Source organism: Dreissena polymorpha, chromosome 12 (assembly GCF_020536995.1).
Source record: "Dreissena polymorpha isolate Duluth1 chromosome 12, UMN_Dpol_1.0, whole genome shotgun sequence".
NCBI classification, from domain to species: Eukaryota; Metazoa; Mollusca; class Bivalvia; order Myida; family Dreissenidae; genus Dreissena; species Dreissena polymorpha.
Genome location: NC_068366.1, coordinates 46328983 through 46351710, shown reverse-complemented (window position 1 = coordinate 46351710; position 22728 = coordinate 46328983). Strand labels below are relative to the sequence as shown.

The following is a 22728-nucleotide window of genomic DNA, read 5'->3' as shown; positions in this document are numbered from 1 at the left end:
ATCAGACCTGTTGACCTAGATTTTGATCTCATTTTAACAAGACTCCAACTTGTCTAACATATATTCAAGATTACTACCATTCAATTCAAATTTAAGCAGGATTGAGTCATCAATGTCACATCCAAAATGTTGACAAGGTTTTTCTAAAATCTGACCTGGTTAAATAGGTTTTGAAGAGACCAAACTGAGATTGGTACTTAGCCAAGATCATGTGAATATAAACATTCTGACCAAGTTTCATCAGGATTGAAGCATAAACATGGCTATTAGAGTTATAAGATTTTTCTAAGGTAAGGGTAAGGTAAATACCCAGGTGACCTTGTTAAACACCCAATTAGATCCATATTGGAACTTGGCCTAGAAGATTTATCGAGATTGAGGAAGCAAGAAATATGTCAGAAATACAAGTTTGGGGCCAATCAGATGAACACTGGTTGAGTCTGAGCTCAGAAGTCATCAAAGAGCCATATTTTGTAGAAATGGAAGGCCATTACTCCTAAGAACCTTCTGGGATTTGACTAATTATTAAACTTTGCCTCCATTTTTACTCAACAACCTTTTACGAAATTTTGTCAACGATCAGATGAACACTTTGTTTGATGTTATCAAAATAGCATACTGATCAAGTTTCATCAAGATTGAGTATATTCATAACTATGGCTTCTAGAGCAAACAGAGATTTTTTTATATGAAATGAACTTATGACCTAGTTTTTGATGGAACTTAACCCAAAACCGACTCCAGGCATAGACTGATCACAATAGCTTACCTCAATCACTTCTTGCTCAGGTTAGCAATAAACACATTGAATAAAACATTTGATAACAAGGGCTGTTTGTAAAACATGCATGCCCCCCATATGGGCTGTCCGTTGTAGTGGCAGCCATTGTGTGAATACGATTTTTGTCACTGTGACCTTGACCTTTGACCTAGTGACCTGAAAATCAATAGGGGTCATCTGCGGGTCACGATCAATGTACCTATGAAGTGTCATGATCCTAGGCAAAAGCGTTCTTGAGTTATCATCCGAAAATCATTTTACTATTTCGGGTCACCGTGACCTTGACCTTGTGACCTCAAAATCAATAGGGGTCATCTGCAAGTCATGATCAATGTAGCTATGAAGTTTCATGATCCTAGGCGTATGCGTTCTTGAGTTATCATTCAACAAGAGGGCCATGATGGCCCTGTATCGCTCCACTGTTTTTTCTTTGCGAAGAAAACGTGCAATGCGCATGGGTTGAAATGTACTCAAGCATGTGACTTTCTCCTTCTATCCCTCGTCCCACTGGGGGTTTAAAGTTGGAAGGGTGAGCATTTTTATATATGGAAAAAGTTACTACCGTGTTAACTAAACAGACTTAAAAGCCCGGGAATTATTGCACAGGTCCTTTGCTTATAACGTAGGTACATTTATCTCTCCAAAAGATATTGTCGTTCTTTCTATGTCACATATTTTTAGATGCTGAAGATCAAATCTACGCATTTGATTTGAAACAGATTCACAAGAGCCATAGTAATCAAAATGCCTTAACCCTTTACCAAACAACACATTTTGGACTTTCCCAATTTGAAAGAGGTTGCAAACGTCAATTAAATTAAAATGGAATATGAAGGAAATGATCAGGTAGGGTAGAAATCATTGTGACAAAAGGAGAAATTGCTCATCAACCCACACATCCCTAAGACCAACAGGCCTGAGAATATTATGATAATCTAAAGATTATTTCTCTATATATATAAATGTTTTTAATTAAGTAATACATTTGACTTCTAAGATCAATTCATAACTTATATTAAGAAAATTATAAAATGGTCAGAAATATATATGGATTGTTGAGCAATTGACAATCATATCCACAATTCATGAGTCACGATTCACAACTGGAACAATGAATCATTAGTGATTAAAAAGCAGCATATACGATAGTTAAGAACATTGCACTTCATTAATTTCAACACCTTTTCTTGGATACAAAGTTTGAGTTTACAGTGCAGTATCATATATTGACTTTTCTTGAAATAATTATGTTCATGGAAGTTGTGTTTTTAAAATCAATAACATATTATTAAACTGGTTTAAACACTACAAAAAAGACATGAAATTAACATGTCATCCAAAATATTTTCATCCGGATATATGGTCACTTTCGACATATTAAAACAAGAGTTCCGCGGTCGGAGATGACCGCATTGAAGCCGGATTTTTGATTTAAATGACAGGAAAGTACCTTTCGTGTTTTTGTCAATGCAATACTTAAATTACTGAAATATTGTTCAAAGGTCAAAATGAAATGTAAGTACTTTTCAAGGCATGAGCAAAGTTTGAGATTCTAGGTCCAAGCATACCAAAGTTACAACAATTTTAACATTTTAACATTTAAGTTCACAGTGACCTTGACCTTCAAATGAATGACATTGAAATGAATGACCTTGAAATGACCAGTGGTCATCTAAGTGTGCTTGCAAACCTTTACGTCAAGTTTGAGATTCTAGGTCCAAGCATACCAAAGTTATAACAATTTTAACATTTTAACATTGAAGGTCACAGTGACCTTGACCTTCAAATGAATGACATTGAAATGACCAGTGGTCATCTTCTAGTACTGGCCAATCTTTATTTCAAGTTTGAAGACTCTAGGTACAAGCATACCAAAGTTATAACATGAAATAAGAACTTTAACATTTTTACATTCAAGGTCACAGTGACCTTGACCTTCAAATGAATGACCTTGAAATGTCCAGTGGTTACTTACTAGTTCTGGCCAACCTTCATGTCAAGTTTCAAGACTCTAGGTCCAAGCATACCAAAGTTATAACAACTTTAACATTTTTACATTCAAGGTCACAGTGACCTTGACCTTCAAATGAATGACCTTGAAATGTCCAGTGGTTACTTACTAGTTCTGGCCAACCTTCATGTCAAGTTTCAAGACTCTAGGTCCAAGCATACCAAAGTTATAAGAACTTTAACATTTTTTATATTGAAGGTCACAGTGACCTTGACCTTCAAATGAATGACCTTGAAATGACCAGTGGTCATCTGTTAATCCTGGCCAACCTTCATGTCAAGTTTGAAGACTCTAGGTCCAAGCATACCAAAGTTATACCATGAAATAAGAACTTTAACATTTTCGAGCACGCCGCCACCCCGCCCGCCCGCCCGCCCGCCCCCCCCGCCCGCCCGACAACATCAATCTATAAGCCGAGATTTTTTCGAAAAAAATCCGGCTAATAAAACCCGACTTTTTTTCAGTTTGTAAGAAAAACATTCATAACACATGTTCTTACTTCAATGCCTTTGTAAGCAGTCACCATCTTACCTAAAATGGCACTAAATGACAGGGTTTTATCTCAGGTTTTCAAGATGTTGATGTTGTTGTTGGTCACAGCCAAACGGCCGCAGTAATCTCCACTGGTAAACGTCATATGTTCAGTTTTGTGATCCCCGGGGCCGGGTCAAATTTGAGCCCAGGGGAATAATTTGAACAAATTTGGTAGAGGACTATTAGATATCACTACATACAAAATTTAGTAGCCCTAGGCTCTATAATTAAGAACAAGAAGATTTTTAAAGTTTGCACACAATAGGCCTTATTTAAGCATATGTTCATTTTTGTGACCCCTGGGGCAAGGTCAAATTTGTTCCCAGGGGCATAATTTGAACAAACTAAGTAGAGAACTATTATATGTCACTACCTACCGAATTTGGTAGAAATAGGCCCAATGGTTATGGACAAGAGAATTTTTATAGTTTGCACAAAATAGGCCAAATATAAGCATATGTTTAATTTTGTGACCCCTGGGGAACGGTCAAATTTGATCCCTGGGGCTTAATTTGAACAAACTTGGTAGAGGACTATAAGATGTCATTACATACCAAATTTGGTAGCCCTATGCCATACAGTTATGGACAAGAAGATTTTTAAAGTTTGCACAAAATAGGCCTTATACAAGCAAATTTTCGATTTTTTGACCCCCCAGGGCAGGGTCAAATTTGACCCCAGGGGCATAATTTGAACAAACTTGGTAGAGGACTATTAGATGTCACTACATACCAAATTTGGTAGCCATAGGCCCAATGGTTATGGACGTAAAGATTTTTAAAGTTTTCACAAAATAGGCCTTATATAAGCAAATTTTCAATTTTTTTACCCCTCGAGGCAGGGTCAAATTTGACCCCAGGGGCATAATTTGAACAAACTTGGTAGAGGACTATAAGATGTCACTACATACTAAATTTGGTAGCCCTTGTCCCAATGGTTATGGACAAGATTTTTAAAGTTTGCACAAAATAGGCCTTATATAAGCAAATGTTCAATTTTTGACCCCCCGGGGCAGGGTAAAATTTGACCCCAGGGGCATAATTTGAACAAACTTGGTAGAGGACTATCAGAAGTCACTACATAGCAAATTTGGTAGCCCTAGGCACAATGGTTATAGACAAGAAGATTTTTAAAGTTTGCACAAAATAGGCCTTATATAAGCAAATTTTCAATTTTTTAACCCCCCGGGGCAGGGTCAAATTTGACCCCAGGGGCATAATTTGAACAAACTTGGTAGAGGACTATAAGATGTCACTACATAGCAAATTTGGTAGCCCTAGGCACAATTGTTATGGACAAGAAGATTTTTAAAGTTTGCACAAAATAGGCCTTATATAAGCAAATTTTCAATTTTTTGACCCCCCGGGGCAGGGTCAAATTTGATCCCAGGGGCATAATTTGAACAAACTTGTTAGAGGACTATAAGATGTCACTACATACTAAATTTGGTAGCCCTAGGCCCAGTGGTTATGGACAAGAAGATTTTTAAAGTTTGCACAAAATAGGCCTTATATAAGCAAATTTTCAATTTTTTAACCCCCCGGGGCAGGGTCAAATTTGACCCCAGAGGCATAATTTGAACAAACTTGGTAGAGGACTATAAGATGTCACTACATAGCAAATTTGGTAGCCCTAGGCACAATTGTTATGGACAAGAAGATTTTTAAAGTTTGCACAAAATAGGCCTTATAAGCAAATGTTCAATTTTTTGACCCCCCGGGGCAGGGTCAAATTTGATCCCAGGGGCATAATTTGAACAAACTTGTTAGAGGACTATAAGATGTCACTACATACTAAATTTGGTAGCCCTAGGCCCAGTGGTTATGGACAAGAAGATTTTTAAAGTTTGCACAAAATAGGCCTTATATAAGCAAATTTTCCATTTTTTGACCCCCCGGGGCAGGGTCAAATTTGACCCCAGGGGCATAATTTGAACAAACTTGGTAGAGGACTATAAGATGTCACTACATAGCAAATTTGGTAGCCCTAGGCACAATGGTTATGGACAAGAAGATTTTTAAAGTTTGCACAAAATAGGCCTTATATAAGCAAATTTTCTATTTTTTGACCCCCCGGGGCAGGGTCAAATTTGATCCCAGGGGCATAATTTGAACAAACTTGTTAGAAGATTATAAGATGTCACTACATACTAAATTTGGTAGCCCTAGGCCCAATGGTTATGGACAAGAAGATTTTTAAAGTTTGCACAAAATAGGCCTTATATAAGCAAATTTTCAATTTTTTGACCCCCCGGGACAGGGTCAAATTTGACCCCAGGGGCATAATTTGAACAAACTTGTTAGAGGACTATAAGATGTCACTACATACTAAATTTGGTAGCCCTAGGCCCAATGGTTATGGACAAGAAGATTTTTAAAGTTTGCACAAAATAGGCCTTATATAAGCAAATTTTCAATTTTTTGACCCCCCGGGGCAGGGTCAAAATTGACCCCAGGGGCATAATTTGAACAAACTTGGTAGAGGACTATAAGATGTCACTACATACTAAATTTGGTAGCCCTAGGCCCAATGGTTATGGACAAGAAGATTTTTAAAGTTTGCACAAAATAGGCCTTATATAAGCAAATTTTCAATTTTTTGACCCCCCGGGGCAGGGTCAAATTTGACTACAAGGGCATAATTTGAACAAATTTGAAAGAGGTTCACCACATGAACATTCTTGAGAAATTTCATCAGAAATGGACCAGTAGTTTAGGAGAAGAAGATGTTTAAAGAAAAAGTTAACGCACGCACGGACGCACGCACACACGACGGACACAGGACCATGACATAAGCCAGGCTGGCCTTTGGCCAGTGGAGCTAAAAACCGTTTTACTATTTCTGGTCACCGTGACCTTAACCTTTGACCTAGTGACCTCAAAATCAATAGGGGTCATCAGCGAGTCATGATCAATGTACCTATGAAGTTTCATGATCCTAGGCCAAAGCGTTCTTGAGTTATCGTCTGACAACCACCTGGTGGACGGACCGACAGACAGACCGACATGAGCAAAGCAATATACCCCCTCTTCTTCGAAGGGGGGCATAAAAAGACAGACATAGCAAACTATGAGAACATTTAATAATATTACAAAACCAAACAGATTTATATCATTCCTTGGAAAAAAAAGATATGTTTGTCAAATCTTGCTATTTTATTGTCAAAAAAAGAATTACACTGCCAATTTAAATTTTATTACAGTTACCATTGCATCAGAAAAAAAGATGAAAGGCACTACATCTAATGATCTTTAATTTCTCAAGTTAGATTTCATTTATGATGTTTTTATCAGGTTACACAGTTTTCTTACATCATAAATCATGTCATCTACACATGTTTTGTAAAGATACACTTACCATAGAAACAAGATGGCAAATTGCCCAAATGAGCTCACCTAAAACCCAAATGAACTTTAACTGATCTGAGCAAAAACTGTTCACAAGGTTTCACAATAAACTTATAATGAAAACTATCCTAACAACTGTCAGCCAAGTTTTTTACAACAATTATTTTCTATATGTTCTGAGCATGTTTCACAATGAGTGGGTCAAACATGTGACTTTTAGAGTGTTTAACTAACGTTATAGCCACACAATGAAAACTGACTTGTCTCAATGCGGTCTTGTTTTTCATTGGACAGGAATCATATCTCACTTTTCTGAGAAATCTTGTGATAAACTTTTCAGAGCAAGCTTCACTAAGATTGTGCAAGCAAATGTGACTTCTAGTTTTCACAAGCTTATTCTTTAATTTGACCTAGATACCTTGTTTTTGTCTCCATGTGACCCAATTTAGAACTCATTTGAGATATCATTGGGACAAATTATCACACCAAGTGTCATGAAGATTGGAAATCAATGTGGCCATTAAAGTATTCACAAGCTTCTCCTTTAATTTGACCTGGTGAATTAGTTTTTGACCCAAACGTGACCCAGTCTTAGATTTGCCAAGATCTTGTTGAGAAAAAATTTAATGTTCTGAAAAGTTTCATGAAGTTTGGGCAATAAAAGCAGTGTTTTTTTCCTACAAATTTGGGTTTGGAAGGGGCACCCATTCCCAATGGCAAAAAGTATATAATTTTTTTCAAATGGGACCAAAAAATTCCCAATTAACGGTTTCCGAAAAAATAATATTTTTCAAAATAATTCTTTACAAGTCAATTATCTCCAAATATAACTCTACAAGTTGAACCTTAGAAAATATAGTATTGAAATCAATTTTATTATAGATTTGTAAGTATTTGTAAGTATAAAATCAACAACATTAATTTCCCAATTTTAGGCAAAAGTATGCAATACAAGGCAAATATTGACAATGCACAATAGACAAATGACCATTCAAATATTGTGACATGGTGAGGTAAATATTGCTTAAATGACTTAATATTAAACAAATTACCAGCAAACACTTTTATTTCAACTAGTTTCAAGTTTTGTCAAACCTTGTGAAATGTTTACAGTAGCACCATTCCTTGGTCTAGAAAATAAATATCGATAACATTCAATTGCCAACACAATTCTTCTAGTCACAGTTGCGCCTACAATCATCCATATCTCATTGTGGGATATATTTTTACCTAAAGGCAAACCACTCAGTAAATACTATGCAATCTAAACCTGCCTTGAAAATCAGAATGTGCGATGTCATAGATTGATCTATTCCTGCATCAAGGCACACCAATCAGTGAGCGCAATGTAAGAGAGATCTAACCCTACCTCAAGAAAAACCACTAAGAGAGTGCAATGTCATGTAGGGGTCTGTTCCTGCTTCAAGGCAAACCACTCAGGGAGTGCAATGTCATGTAGTGATCTATTTCTGCTTCAAGGCAAACCACTCAGAGAGTGCAATGTCATGTAGTGATCTATTTCTGCTTCAAGGCAAACCACTCAGAGAGTGCAATGTCATGTAGTGATCTATTTCTGCTTCAAGGCAAACCACTCAGAGAGTGCAATGTCATGTAGGGATCTATTCCTGCTTCAAGGTCAAGCACTCAGTGAGTGCGATGTCATGAAGTGATCTATTGCTGCTTCAAGGCAAACCACTCAGTGAGTGCAATGTCATGTAGTAATCTATTCCTTCTTGAAGGCAAACCACTCGGTGAGTGGAATGTCATGTAGTGATCTATTCCTGCTTCAAAGCAAACCTCTGGGTGAGAGATTGCATAAGGTGTGTGAGCAGGACAACAGAAGGAGTTTGCTTCAGCAGGCACACCCGCTCCTTGCTGCCCAGCCTAGAGATATCTGTGTAGTGCTCTGGTAAGCCAATGGCTCTGAAACACATTGTACAGTACTCTGCAAGACAATTAACACTGAAAATTAAAGTGATAGAACAGCAGTAATATCAATTGTGTCCTGAACACGTGTTTTGTGGAGGAAGAGAAGAAATATCAACTGGGTTCTAAACAAGTGTTTTGGGGCAGAACAGTTGAAATATCAACTGTGTCCTAACATCTTTTGTGGTGGAACTATAGTAATACCACCTTCGAACTCAAAATTGTTTTGTGATTGAACTGATATAGAACTAACAGTTTTTTTGTGGAGCTATTGAAGCATTATCAATTGTGTAAAATTATAAGTATAAAATTATGTAAATACCTGACTGCGCTCAAAATGGATGCATGCCATGATCATGTTTGACTGCCAAGAAAATGATACTGTCAACATTTGTGGATAAGTTCATGCATAGTTGTGTTGGCTGTGTTCACCAACATAGGGTGAAAAACATATATAGCCAAAGACATCATTAACAATAAAATGATATAAATGCAATATTTTTTTTTAATAGCAAACGTAAAATGGCTGAGTATTAACTCAGAAAATACTTTATGAAAACCAAACCTATAAAATAAGTGACAAGACAAGGTAGAAGTAATGCTGGATGCTATGGGTGAATATGGTTTCAAATTATAACAGTGGATTTGAAAAAAAAAATGGAAAGAAATTATAAAAATGCGAAGTAATTGTGCAGTATCTGTTACTTTAACAAAAATAATGATGAATCCATAGCAGGCCTGGTACATTTTTAATTGGTGCACATGCTCACTTGTAAACAGAAATCCCCAGCCAAGTTTGACAAATACTATAAAATTAACATTTAAAAATCAAAAGCATTGACAGGAATGTTTTGCAACAAACTGTAGATCTATGCTACTTTGCAAAGATCTAACACACGTCAGTTTACTGGTTTTTCATCGTAGCTTCTCTTTGGCTTTTGGTTTTCGACAAGTATACAAGAAAGCTTTTTTTTTTCACTTCCTAACATGGAAAGCTATCTTTGTGCTATCAGCTCAAAGGTTTGTATTACAGTCAAATTAATTAATCATCCATTCATAATTGCCTTCTGAAAACCCTCTCCAGTTACACTTACACTCAATCAACATGGTGATCTTCCTGCAATAAAATACTAATTAACTTAATTTAATTATTTTAATGATAACCTTTCAATCTCTATAGTCCAGATGCCACATGGTTTGTTGTCCATCAACACAGGGTAGCTGAAGCTAGCACTAGAGCTTTGCATGTTACTTCTGATTCCATCTGCTGCAACAGCACCAACATCATCAACCGGCTCTTCAGTTGCCTCACTTTTGTTTTCAAGCACTGGTTGCTTTCCTTGTTTTATAACTGCACAAAGCCTGAGCTTAGGCACCTTATATATTGAAAACATAATGAACTTGTGTTTAATTTAAGTAATACTGTTAACGCACTTATGAATATAAACGAATTGAACAATCACCAACGGAATAATAAACTGACAAACAATCCAAATATACAAAAGCAATTAAGTCTATAAGAAGTGCCTATATAATTATTTTGCAATATTGTTCTGGCTGGTAATGCAAGACAGTACTCACTCTGGCAGTCCTGTTAAGGCTTCTCACAAGGCATGAGTCCAGGGTCTGACTCTCCTGGGAGCTATCAGCATACTGGCAGGAGCTAAAATACCATGTTATACTATGTATTCTCACTTGCTACACTACCATGTTATACTCTGTATTCTCACTTGCTACAACACCATGTTATACTCTGTATTCTAACTTGCTACAACACCATGTTATACTATGTATTCTCACTTGCTACAACACCATGTTATACTCTGTATTCTCACTTGCTACAACACCATGTTATACTCTGTATTCTCACTTGCTACAACACCATGTTATACTCTGTATTCTCACTTGCTACAACACCATGTTATACTATGTATTCTCACTTGCTACAACACCATGTTATACTATGTATTCTCACTTGCTACAACACCATGTTATACTATGTATTCTCACTTGCTACAACACCATGTTATACTCTGTATTCTCACTTGCTACAACACCATGTTATAATCTGTATTCTCACTTGCTACAACACCATGTTATACTATGTATTCTCACTTGCTACAACACCATGTTATACTCTGTATTCTCACTTGCTACAACACCATGTTATACTCTGTATTCTAACTTGCTACAACACCATGTTATACTATGTATTCTAACTTGCTACAACACCATGTTATACTATGTATTCTCACTTGCTACAACACCATGTTATACTCTGTATTCTCACTTGCTACAACACCATGTTATACTCTGCATTCTAACTTGCTACAACACCATGTCATACTATGTATTCTAACTTGCTACAACACCATGTTATACAATGTATTCTCACTTGCTACAACACCATGTTATACTCTGTATTCTCAGTTGCTTCAACACCATGTTATACTCTGTATTCTAACTTGCTACAACACCATGTTATACAATGTATTCTCACTTGCTACAACACCATGTTATACTCTGTATTCTCACTTGCTTCAACACCATGTTATACTCTGTATCCTAACTTGCTACAACACCATGTTATACAATGTATTCTCACTTGCTACAACACCATGTTATACTATGTATTCTAACTTGCTACAACACCATGTTATACAATGTATTCTCACTTGCCACAACACCATGTTATACTCTGTATTCTAACTTGCTACAACACCATGTTCAACTCTGTGTTCTCGCTCACTATAATACCATGTTACACTCTGTATTCTCACTTGCTACAACACCATGTTATACTCGGTATTCTCATTTGCTACAACACCATGTCATACTCTGTATTCTCACTTGCTACAACACCATGTTATACTCTGTATTCTCACTTGCTATAATACCATGTTATACATGTACTCTGTTTTCTCACTTGCTACAATACCAAGGTACACTCTGTATTTTCACTTGCTACAACACCTTGCTATACTCTGTATTTTTACTTGCTACAATACCATATTATACTCTGTATTATTACCCACGCCAAGGTTATATTTTTCTCAAGAGCATTAACAAAATCCAATAGCTTGACCATTTAAATAACCTGTATTTGGCTTGTTACATATGGCACTTTCCCTCACACTAGCTTTTAATAAGTTCAGTGAAAAATAAACTACATACAATTAGTTAATAGCAAGCATTTTGTATCCAGTGAAACAAGGATCAGCAGTGAAAAATAAACTACATACAATTAGTTAATAGCAAGCATTTTGTATCCAGTGAAACAAGGATCAGCAGTGAAAAATAAACTACATACAATTAGTTAATAGCAAGCATTTTGTATCCAGTGAAACAAGGATCAGCCCTAAGTCGTTTCACAGCTTGTTCTTTATAGTATACCTGTGTATATTTGGAAGATTTCCCCACACCAAAACAGGACAATGCAAGGGAGAGAACCACCCTGCGTCCCAGAGACTGGGCCCAATCTTAAACAGACACAGCAGAGATCAACTATTACAGAAAATCTAGTAAATGTTACAAACATGCAAATTTAAAATAAAGCATAATGGCATGAATTGACTATATTAATATGCCATACGAAATGAAAGATAGTAGAAAATGAATGACTTCATAGTGAGCATTTATACAACTCAAATTTAAATAGTTACATGTACTAGTAAATCCAAAAGTCCTCGAGTTAACCAACATAAATTCACACCATTTTATTTTTAATGTACCTGAAAAAGTTGTGTCAGTTGTTTGGTGATGTGTGTTGTTAGAGTGGCAGGTGTAGTGAGCAGCCAGAGTGGCTCCCCCTGCAAGCCTTGCAGCACAGTGATGTCCTTCAGGATCAGCAGCAGCTTGCAGGCCAGCACACCACCTCCATCTGGGACAGCAGCAATAGGAAGAACATTGGTTGTCTTTAACATTAGTAATCGAGTGCAAAAAAATTAAGTTTTACCATTCAGCCTTTCATCTTCTACGTACAAGAAACAAGGAAATATAACCATAACTGAATTTTTCGAAAACATTATTTTGTTAACTGAGCAAACATTATTTCTATTATTAGTGACCTCTTATCTGCACTCAACGCATATGTAATCACAAGGAAAGTGGCAAAATAAGTTATTTGTATTTGAAACAAATCATTATAAAAAATGCCTCGCACATATGCTATCACAGGTATTGTCTTGATAAAATGTTTATATGAACGAGTTTCATAACAATAGCTTAATTAGTTCTTTAGATACTTATTAGAAACTTCCGTTTTCCCATTCAAATCAGTGCCTAACGGACAAAAGACTCAATCTAATGATCCATATTCAGTCTAAAAATTAGATATTGGTATGCCTAAAGCAACATTTTACATGTGTGTTGTGTTGTAAACCTAATATTTTGCATTTGCGTATTGTTTGTCCAACTAACATCTTACATGTGTGCAGTTTAAGACAACCAAATTTAGTAATTTGTGAACATTACATTTGACATGTTTGCATACAGTGTCAACCTTACATTCAGATGTGTGCAATGTTAGTCATCCATATGTTTTACACATGAGAAGAGTTTTTCAAATTTGCAGAAATACTATCATACACTAACAATTATATTATTAAATCATTGTGAATAAAAATCACTATCAAGGTTTATATGGTGTTGACAATTCTAAATACTATCTAATAACATATTTTCCTGTGATTTTTGCATGATTATTAAATCTAACTGTTCAGTTGAAAATGGAATGAAAGAATCCACTACATACTGAAACCCCCTGTGTCTGGATCATGGTTGACATCACAGTCCTCGCCAGGTAGGTTACACACCACCAAATGCAGGGGCAGCAGGGTCTTCAACTGTACACGGAGGATACAGGTCAGTTTAGTGCCACATAGGGCCATCATGAGCACAAACAGTTTAAGAAGAAAGTTCTAATTGGAAAACATGATATTTTGTATAAATAAGGATACAGTAAGACAGAGAAGCAATTTGATTTTTTTAATTTAACTTTTTTGTATCAAAAGCCTAAAGCTTATTGACTCTAGTCCATTTTCCTGGTAGAACTAGTTTTGGTGTCTTTGGACATATCTAAAGAACACTCCCACAGTGGAGATCCCATCTGTGATGTACCAGCAAGGTAGACACCATACCACAAGACAAGGTGATCTTTATCTGACTTAAAAGTTTGATCAGATTAAGGGCTGATGTTAAAACTTGCATGCTTAGTGAATTAAATTTTTCCTGTGTGAAACCAGTGTATGTGTATGTATATAAAATGTGTACGTGATCATTCCTTGCTCTGAACACCATTTTGGAAAAATATTTATGGACGCATCCAAATTCTGGAAATTAATGTTGAAAATAAATAAAATGGTTGAAAAAAATTGTGAAATATCAACACTTAAATTGCCTGTAAATATTATATTCGAACTGTGTGCATTCATTTCTACATTTTCTTATTTTTCAAAGCAAAAAGACACAACTGTGAAATGGTGTTTGGTTTGTTTCCAGATGTTGACACTTAATATTCATCGTGTTTAAGCTGGCTCAAACCCAAACCCCCATAAGGCCTTGGCCAATCTAAAAAAACACAATGTCAGCAGATCTCCTCCTCGAGTCCATAAAATGCACAGAATCTGATTGATCTGTCTAATGGTTTCACAAATAACAACAAAACAAGACTTATTTGTATGTGCTTAATTGCAACATAGGTTCTCATAGTGATCTTCCAACATCTCCGCAACTTTATAGGGACATTGTGTATAACTTTATAGGGACATTGTGTATAACTTTATAGGGACATTGTGTATACCAACAGAAATGGTTGAATCATAGATTTTTTTAACACAATATTTAGGGTACAGTTTAAAAAAATTAATATTCTATAGAAATGTTTTTTCTGAAGTGTGTAAAATTTTTATGACCATTCTTTGATAATAATAACTTCACATTATTAATTTCTGAACAGGTAATACAAGAAGCCAACCTTTTCCTTATTAAGGTCATAAACGCTGCCGATGTTGGTCACACAGTTTGGTTGCTGGAACTGTACCACCTAGAGACAGTCAACAACCATTCTAATGTAAACACCCACCACATGAACTGTGAACTGCGTAGCAAGGGGTCAACCAGACCATTGACTTCCGAATTCAAAATAATAATAAGATACATGTGCATTGTTGTCTGATGGGTTCAGTTATAATTTGCTATTTGAGTTTATAAGTAAACAAGACTATTGCCAAGCAATATATGTCCCGTACCGGCTCCACCATTGTCAGAATTTTTTATTTATTTTTTATTTGTTGCCATAACAACCAGAATTTTTTACGTTGGAACAAAATGGAATGACGTGCATAATGTCCATATTGCAATCTATCCATGCTTCAAGTTTCATGAACAAATATGAAGAACGTTTAAAGTTATCGCAGGATCCAGAAAAGTGTGACGGACTGACAGACAGACAGACACACAGAGCGCAAACCGGTGAAACCGGTAGGGGACAACTAGCAGAATCACTTCTATTGGGGGTTAGCGCGCCAACAACCCCGCTTATAAACACTCATTTATCATTCTGTTTTGATTGACATTTTGTAATAAATATTTTACAAACTGGGTTCAAAATGGCAACTGATAGGATATAAACAATTCATGTGTGGAAACATTATACATGCACAAAATATTGTTATTATGTAAAATTTATGGAAGGTTCTAAAATACAATTACAAACAAGCAAATTCCTTGAATTGATATCCCCCGCCAATTTTAAAATTTTGACAGACGGACAAGGCAAAGTCAATATCCCTCCACCTTTAGCGTGCGGGAGGGGGGGGGGGGGTGGCATAATTAGTCTAAATGTACAAGAACATAAGAATGGTTGGTGAACATGGGCCCAACATGTGTGTTTTCATTAGTATTTGGGACAATCGAAAACTTAAAACATAACATTTTATGCACATATTTTTTGACGAATTAAATGCATTTATGTTCAAACAAGTTTCATTGAAATGCACGAAAGCATTTCCACAATATGCTTCTGGACACAAAAGTTTTCTGTAAAGATGGACAACGCCAAAACAATCTCATCCAGATAAAAGGACAGATGGACAACGCCAAAACAATATCCTCCTCCACATAAAATTATGAGAGAAGGAAAGACAGACAAGTCAGCGACTATATGCTCTCCCTTGTTGAACACAAAATCTCTAACCTGTAATTTCTAGGTACAAAGATGTATCTACATAATTCTGGAAAAAATGCTGGTCAGTTTAGGGGTCAAGTGTTCGACCTTACATGAAGCATTTGTGTAACCTTGACCCTTGATGTGAATCGTATGACCTTACATGAAGTATATTGTGTGACGTTGACCTTAACCCTTGGCATGAACCTTAACCTTAACCCTAGACATGAATCTTACATATGACACACAGCAAGGGAGAAGATGGAGAAGAATTATGGAAGGTTATTACAGAATCCACTGATGCATAGTAAAATAATGGCTAAACAATAAATATGTCTACAAATGTGTGACCTTTGATGCGTGACATTGACTTTGGTAAAAAACACATAGGTCTTGCACTGCCTGATAATTGAGAACAATTACATCAGAACATTTTGAGAATCCATTTTAGTATGGTAGAATACTTACCAAATAAGGCATATTTAATCAAAATGTGTGATTTTGACCTTTGTGTGACTTTGACCATGACCCTAGCAACCTGGATCTTATATTTGACACTCAGCTAGATAATGGAGAACAATTGTGGACAGTTATTACATAATCCCTTGATGCATAGTAAAGGAATGACTAAATAATTACTATTTCATCAAATTTGTGACCTTTGACCTCAATGTGTGACATTGACTTTAGCCCCTAGGATTAAAGGTGTTGAATGTGAAGCACCCTCAGATGATTGAGAACAACTATGGCAAATTTCAAGGCTCTGGCAGACATGTGTTAATGGAGGAAAAGCTCTAAGCTTATATTAAAAAGCATTTTTTCAAGATACAAAGGGCCATAACTCCGTTATTAACAGATGGTGTGCAATGTCATTTGGTGTGCATCATCCTTTTATCCATATTTATATTCATACCAAGTTTCAATGAAATCCGCCAAAGCACTTCCAAGATATGGCTCTGGACACAAAAGTGCCAGACGGATGGAAGGACGTACGGAAAGACGGACGGACAACGCCAAAACAATATCCCTCCGCCTATGGCGGGGGATATAAACATGTATATAACTGCATGATGCGTGTTTCAGTAGCTTACTTGAATGGCGGCGGGGTCTGTCTCACATGCATAGTAGGTCTCCATGTCTACACAGAGGGTTTGCAGGGCAACCAATGTAGCAGCTACACCGTCACAAAGGGATAGCACTCTCAAACGCTGTTTAGGACCAATAAGGGGAGGCAAATCATCTGCTATCTGTGAACAGAATATGATTGTGCATGCTCAAAAACACATCCTGGATCAACAACTGTATGTTACTCGATCTTATTATTTATTTATGGCATTGTATACCTTGTTTCCCATGAAATACAACCATATCAAATGTTTCTATTGAAATATTTTTAGCTAAATTGTATTAAACTGAACAATCACATGATGTTATTTTGATGTCATGTCAGTGAACAACTTCATATACATTAGAAGTTTTTTACCATTCAAAATGTGATACAAATATCTATAAACTTTTTATTCAAGCAATTATTTTATAAAATTATCAAGGAAATGTGTCAAGAATCACTAACACATTTCTAAACTGGTTTAATAAAATACTATTATTATAGGTAAAGTGTTGGTTACTAAATTTAGTACATTATTTAGAAGATCAACTACAAAAGACACTTATTTATTTGAGCAAGGTTTTCTTGTAACAAACTGTTGCATAGTGTAACTAGATACAGACTATAGATAGTTGCATGCTTGAATAACTTTACTATTACATTGTACAGTGAGCTGATAAGCCAGTCTCACTTGAGCCACCAACGTAGTAACATCATTAAAGAGCACATTTGTGTTTGTTATTACTAAGACTATTCACATGAGTGAAAGAACAACTACGCATAACATTCAAATATGAAACATGGTGTCAGAATTTGAGTGATTTATCCACATCACATAAGTTTAAAAAATGGATTTAAGTGGCATCCAAGCTCCGCGAATGGACTGGAACTCATCCAATTTACCCGAAGCATTCGACAAATTTGAACGTCACGTGAAACTCATGTTTAGTGGACCTTTGAAGAACAAATCAGAGGAAGAACATGTATCATATTTCTTATTGTGGATTGGTGACAGAGGACGTGACATTCACAGCACGTGGAAAGACATTTCACCAGAAAATGCAAAGAAGATAAAAACATATTATGAACGTTTCAGAAATAACGTGCAGCCAAAGTTAAATCCGATCTTTGCCCGGTACAAGTTTTACAAACAGATGCAGGACAACGACTCCATTGATGCATATATTACATGCTTGCTACTTATTGCACAAGACTGCAACTTTGCCGAAAAGACGGACGAAATGATTCGAGATAGGATCGTTTTTGGCACAAATTCGCCAAAGTTACGCGAGAAGCTAATTAACATCGGTGCAGGGTTGACACTCGATGTAGCCGTACAGACTGCGCAAAGTCTGGAGTACTCAAGGGAGCAGCTGCGCTCCATGAACAACGAAGTAGACGCGTGCCGATCCAGGCCAGTGCTACCAAGACCGATGCAACCGCATCGCCAACGACAACAACGATGGATGACATCTACTGATGCAGGTCCAAGTCTACCTACTAAACACAAGCCGTGTTTCAACTGTGATACATTTCACAACTTTGGACAATGTCCAGCAAAAGGAAAGCAGTGCCGCAAGTGCAACAAACTTAACCATTTCGCAAAGTGTTGCCGTTCTAAAAACAATAATATACACACTGTGGACAATGACACAATAAGTCCTGATGTAACATCGGATGTAGATGGATTCAATATTGACACGGTAAGCACATTTTGTTCTACCGATCGTGCAATGATTCGTCTCCCCATTGGCCCTAATAAATGTCCCATTAGGGACGATGGACGACATCTACTGATGCAGGTCCAAGTCTACCTACTAAACACAAGCCGTGTTTCAACTGTGATACATTTCACAACTTTGGACAATGTCCAGCAAAAGGAAAGCAGTGTCGCAAGTGCAACAAACTTAACCATTTCGCAAAGTGTTGCCGTTCTAAAAACAATAATATACACACTGTGGACAATGACACAATAAGTCATGATGTAACATCGGATGTAGATGGATTCAATATTGACACAGTAAGCACATTTTGTTCTACCGATCCTGCAATGATTCGTCTCCCCATTGGCCCTAATAAATGTCCCATTAGGGACGATGGACGACATCTACTGATGCAGGTCCAAGTCTACCTACTAAACACAAGCCGTGTTTCAACTGTGATACATTTCACAACTTTGGACAATGTCCAGCAAAAGGAAAGCAGTGCCGCAAGTGCAACAAACTTAACCATTTCGCAAAGTGTTGCCGTTCTAAAAACAATAATATACACACTGTGGACAATGACACAATAAGTCATGATGTAACATCGGATGTAGATGGATTCAATATTGACACGGTAAGCACATTTTGTTCTACCGATCGTGCAATGATTCGTCTCCCCATTGGCCCTAATAAATGTCCCATTAGTTTTAAAATTGATACTGGAAGTTCAGTAAACATTCTGCCGAAGAAAGAGTTTAATGGTCTGAACATTCATTCCCCATTGGAACCCCCTACTGACATTTTGACTGCCTATACAGGTAACATACTTCCAGTTGTAGGGAAAATCAAATTGCGATGTTCACACAAAGACAAAACTGTGAGCACGTGGTTTCATGTTGTAGATTACACGTCGGTACCTCTCTTAAGCCTGAAAACATCAGACGATCTAGGGTTAATTCAGCTGACATGTACTGTTGATTGCCCACCCCAAGAATTAAATAAAGAAAGTGTGTTATCAGATTACAAAGACCTCTTTGAAGGTATTGGGGTCATCCTTGGCACTTGCAATCTTCATTTGAAGCCAGATGCTATACCAGTCGTTAATCCTCCTAGGAGAGTTCCGGAAGCATTACGCAATAGACTACGCGAAGAGCTTGAACGAATGGAAAACAATGACATAATTGCTAAGGTCAATACACCCACAGACTGGGTAAATTCACTTGTAGTGGTTGAAAAGCCGAACACTGGACAGTTAAGAATATGTCTTGACCCAAAAGCACTGAATGACGCTATCCGAAGACCACATTATCCTATGCCAACACTTGACGACGTGACGTCACAGTTAGCTGAATGCAAATATTTCAGTCTATTAGACATTACACATGCTTACTGGAGTGTAAGGCTTGACGAAGAGTCATCTTACCTGACAACATTCAGTACCCCATTTGGCAGATATCGTTATATCCGACTTCCTTTTGGGATAAAATCATCTCAGGACATTTTTGTACAGAAAATTGCGGAGATATTCGGGGACCTGACAGGTGTACGCACAATAGTTGACGACATATTAATAAGTGGACGTACAAGAATTGAGCATGACAGAAATCTCACTGCTACGCTTCAATGTGCACGTGAAAATGGCATAAAATTTAATCCCGACAAATGTCGTATTGGATTGTCCGAAGTACCATTCTTTGGTCACGTGATCACGTCATCTGGACTGAAACCAGACAGTACTAAGATTGAGGCATGTGTCAATGTAGAAGCACCAAAGACACGCGGCGAACTTGAAACATTTTTGGGTATGGTTACTTATCTGCAGAAATTTGCTCCAAATTTGGCTGAAATAACAAGCCCATTGAGAATGCTTCTGAAAAAAGACGTTGAATTTGTATGGGATCAGCCACAATCAGATGCCTTTTCTAAAGTTAAGCAGGTCATAACACAAAGCCCAGTGCTAGCTTACTTTGACCCCAAGAAGCCGGTTTACACTGAATGTGACGCTTCAATGAACCGTGTAGGTGCAGCGATCATGCAAGATGGTCAGCCAGTTGCATATGCATCTAAGACATTGACACAGACAGAACGAAATTATGCAAACATTGAACGTGAAATGCTAGCTATAGTGTTCGCATGCCAGCGTTTTCACCAGTACATATATGGCAGACATGTAATTGTTCATTCTGACCATAAGCCCTTATCTGCGATCATGAAGAAGCCATTACATGCAGCACCACCTCGTTTGCAAAGGATGATGCTTAGTTTGCAAAAATATGACCTTGATGTTAGACATGTGAGCGGGTAAGAAGTTCCCATCGGGGATTTCCTGTCATGACAGCCAATGTCAGACTGTTCTGAAATCGAAGGTCTTGACCTTCACGTTCACACGGTGCTCTCGAGCATGATCTATACTGACCGAAGTCTAGAAAACGTTAGAAAAGAGACAAGAACTGACCTACAGATGATAGCCCTGAAACAGACTATAGTTAGAGGATGGCCAAGTTCAAGGTCAGATTGCCCTGACATGATACGCGAGTATTTCAATCACAGGGACGAACTTTCGACAGCCGATGACCTAATTTTTAGAGGGCAGACACTGGTCATTCCCAAGAGACTCCGACTACACATGTTAGAACAAGTCCATTTAGGTCACATGGGCATTGAAAAAAGCACACAAAGAGCCAAAGACGTTATGTTCTGGCCAGGAATGTGCAAGCAAATTACTGAGTACATAATGAGCTGTACAATTTGCTTATCGCATAGAAACTCAAATCAAAAAGAACCGTTAACACCCCATGAAATTCCGCAGGGTCCATGGCAGGAGGTTGCCACAGACATTTTCCATTTTGATGGAAATGACTATTTGCTCGTAGTAGACTACTTCAGCAGATACTTTGAAATAGACAAACTTCTGGACATGCTGTCCACAACAGTTGTCAGAAAACTGAAGTCACGCTTCAGTACCCATGGCATTCCGATGCGTATTTTCAGTGACAACGGACCTCAGTATACATCGGACGTATCTCGAAATTTTGTAAAATCATGGCATATTGAGCATCTCACATCTAGTCAACATTATCCAAAGTCAAACGGACTTGCTGAACGGACAGTACAAACTGTAAAAAGACTGCTACAAAAAGCAAAAGACAGTGGCCATGAACCATACTTAGCCTTGCTAGAGTATAAGAACACTCCACTCTCAGATTGCAATCGGTCACCCGTGCAGTTGCTGATGAGTAGGAGAACTAGGTCAATTATGCCTACAACGGTTACCCAGCTTCTGCCCAAAGTCGTTAACCCAGAATTTGTCCGATCTTCAATTCAAACTTCCAAAAATAAACAGAAAAACTATTATGACAAAACCGCAAAACCGCTCCCCAGATTACATTTGAATGAAACTGTGAGGTTCCAGATAGGAAAACTCTGGAAACCAGCTAAGGTTATCGAAATACACAATGCTAACTCTTACATAATACAAACACCTTCTGGTCAGGTTTACATGAGAAATCGCCGCTACCTCATCAGAACCAATGAGGATTTCCCAGAGATATCAGATTTTACACCTGATGTTTTGGCAAGAAATCATTCAAGCACTGATAAACAGGTCAAACAACCAACAAACAATAGTGCATTGAATATTCAACATCCCTCTGTACCTGTAGATAAGCCCATTTCACCTTATCAGACACGATCAGGTAGAATAGTGCAGCCGAGTCACCCGTACGAAATAATGGGGCGGATTCCGGGCGTAATCGGGGCGGAATTGGCACGTAATGTTGGAATTACGCCCGTACAACTGGCGGAATGAGTTTTACGCCCGGAACTAAAATTATTTCTGGGCGTAATTCAACTGTTTTTTCCGGGCGTAAAACAAATCCGGGCGTATTTTTATACTTAGAATTTGTATGATGGAGATTTGTGGACGGAATTTTGCACTTTGTTTCTTTCGTGGGGCAGAATTTCATACTTATAAAATATTTGTGAAGCCACATGACGGAATTTTGAACTTAGTAGTTTTTATAGAGAGTAATATTGGACTTTGCAAATGTCTATGAAGCTGAACAATAACTTAATAAATTTAATTTAAACTTAAGTACTGAACAAAATATTACCAGTAACTGATAACTTAATAAACGTTTTTAAATAAAAATAT

At 37.2% G+C, this 22728-nt stretch overlaps 1 protein-coding gene across 1 annotated transcript in view; it reads right to left on the bottom strand.

The window, feature by feature from the left end:
* Positions 1–7721: 7721 nt before the first annotated feature.
* LOC127852997 (DNA (cytosine-5)-methyltransferase 3B-like) overlaps positions 7722–22728 on the bottom strand; it is a 92970-nt gene continuing 77963 nt past the window's right edge. The window contains exons 14-21 of the mRNA XM_052387109.1: positions 16856–17011; positions 14574–14642; positions 13353–13443; positions 12331–12479; positions 11993–12078; positions 10181–10262; positions 9764–9975; positions 7722–8596 (exon numbers count right to left, since the gene is read on the bottom strand). Of these exons, the coding sequence (XP_052243069.1) occupies positions 8449–8596; positions 9764–9975; positions 10181–10262; positions 11993–12078; positions 12331–12479; positions 13353–13443; positions 14574–14642; positions 16856–17011 (993 nt within the window). The 3' untranslated portion in view covers positions 7722–8448. The remainder of the gene's footprint in view (positions 8597–9763; positions 9976–10180; positions 10263–11992; positions 12079–12330; positions 12480–13352; positions 13444–14573; positions 14643–16855; positions 17012–22728) is intronic.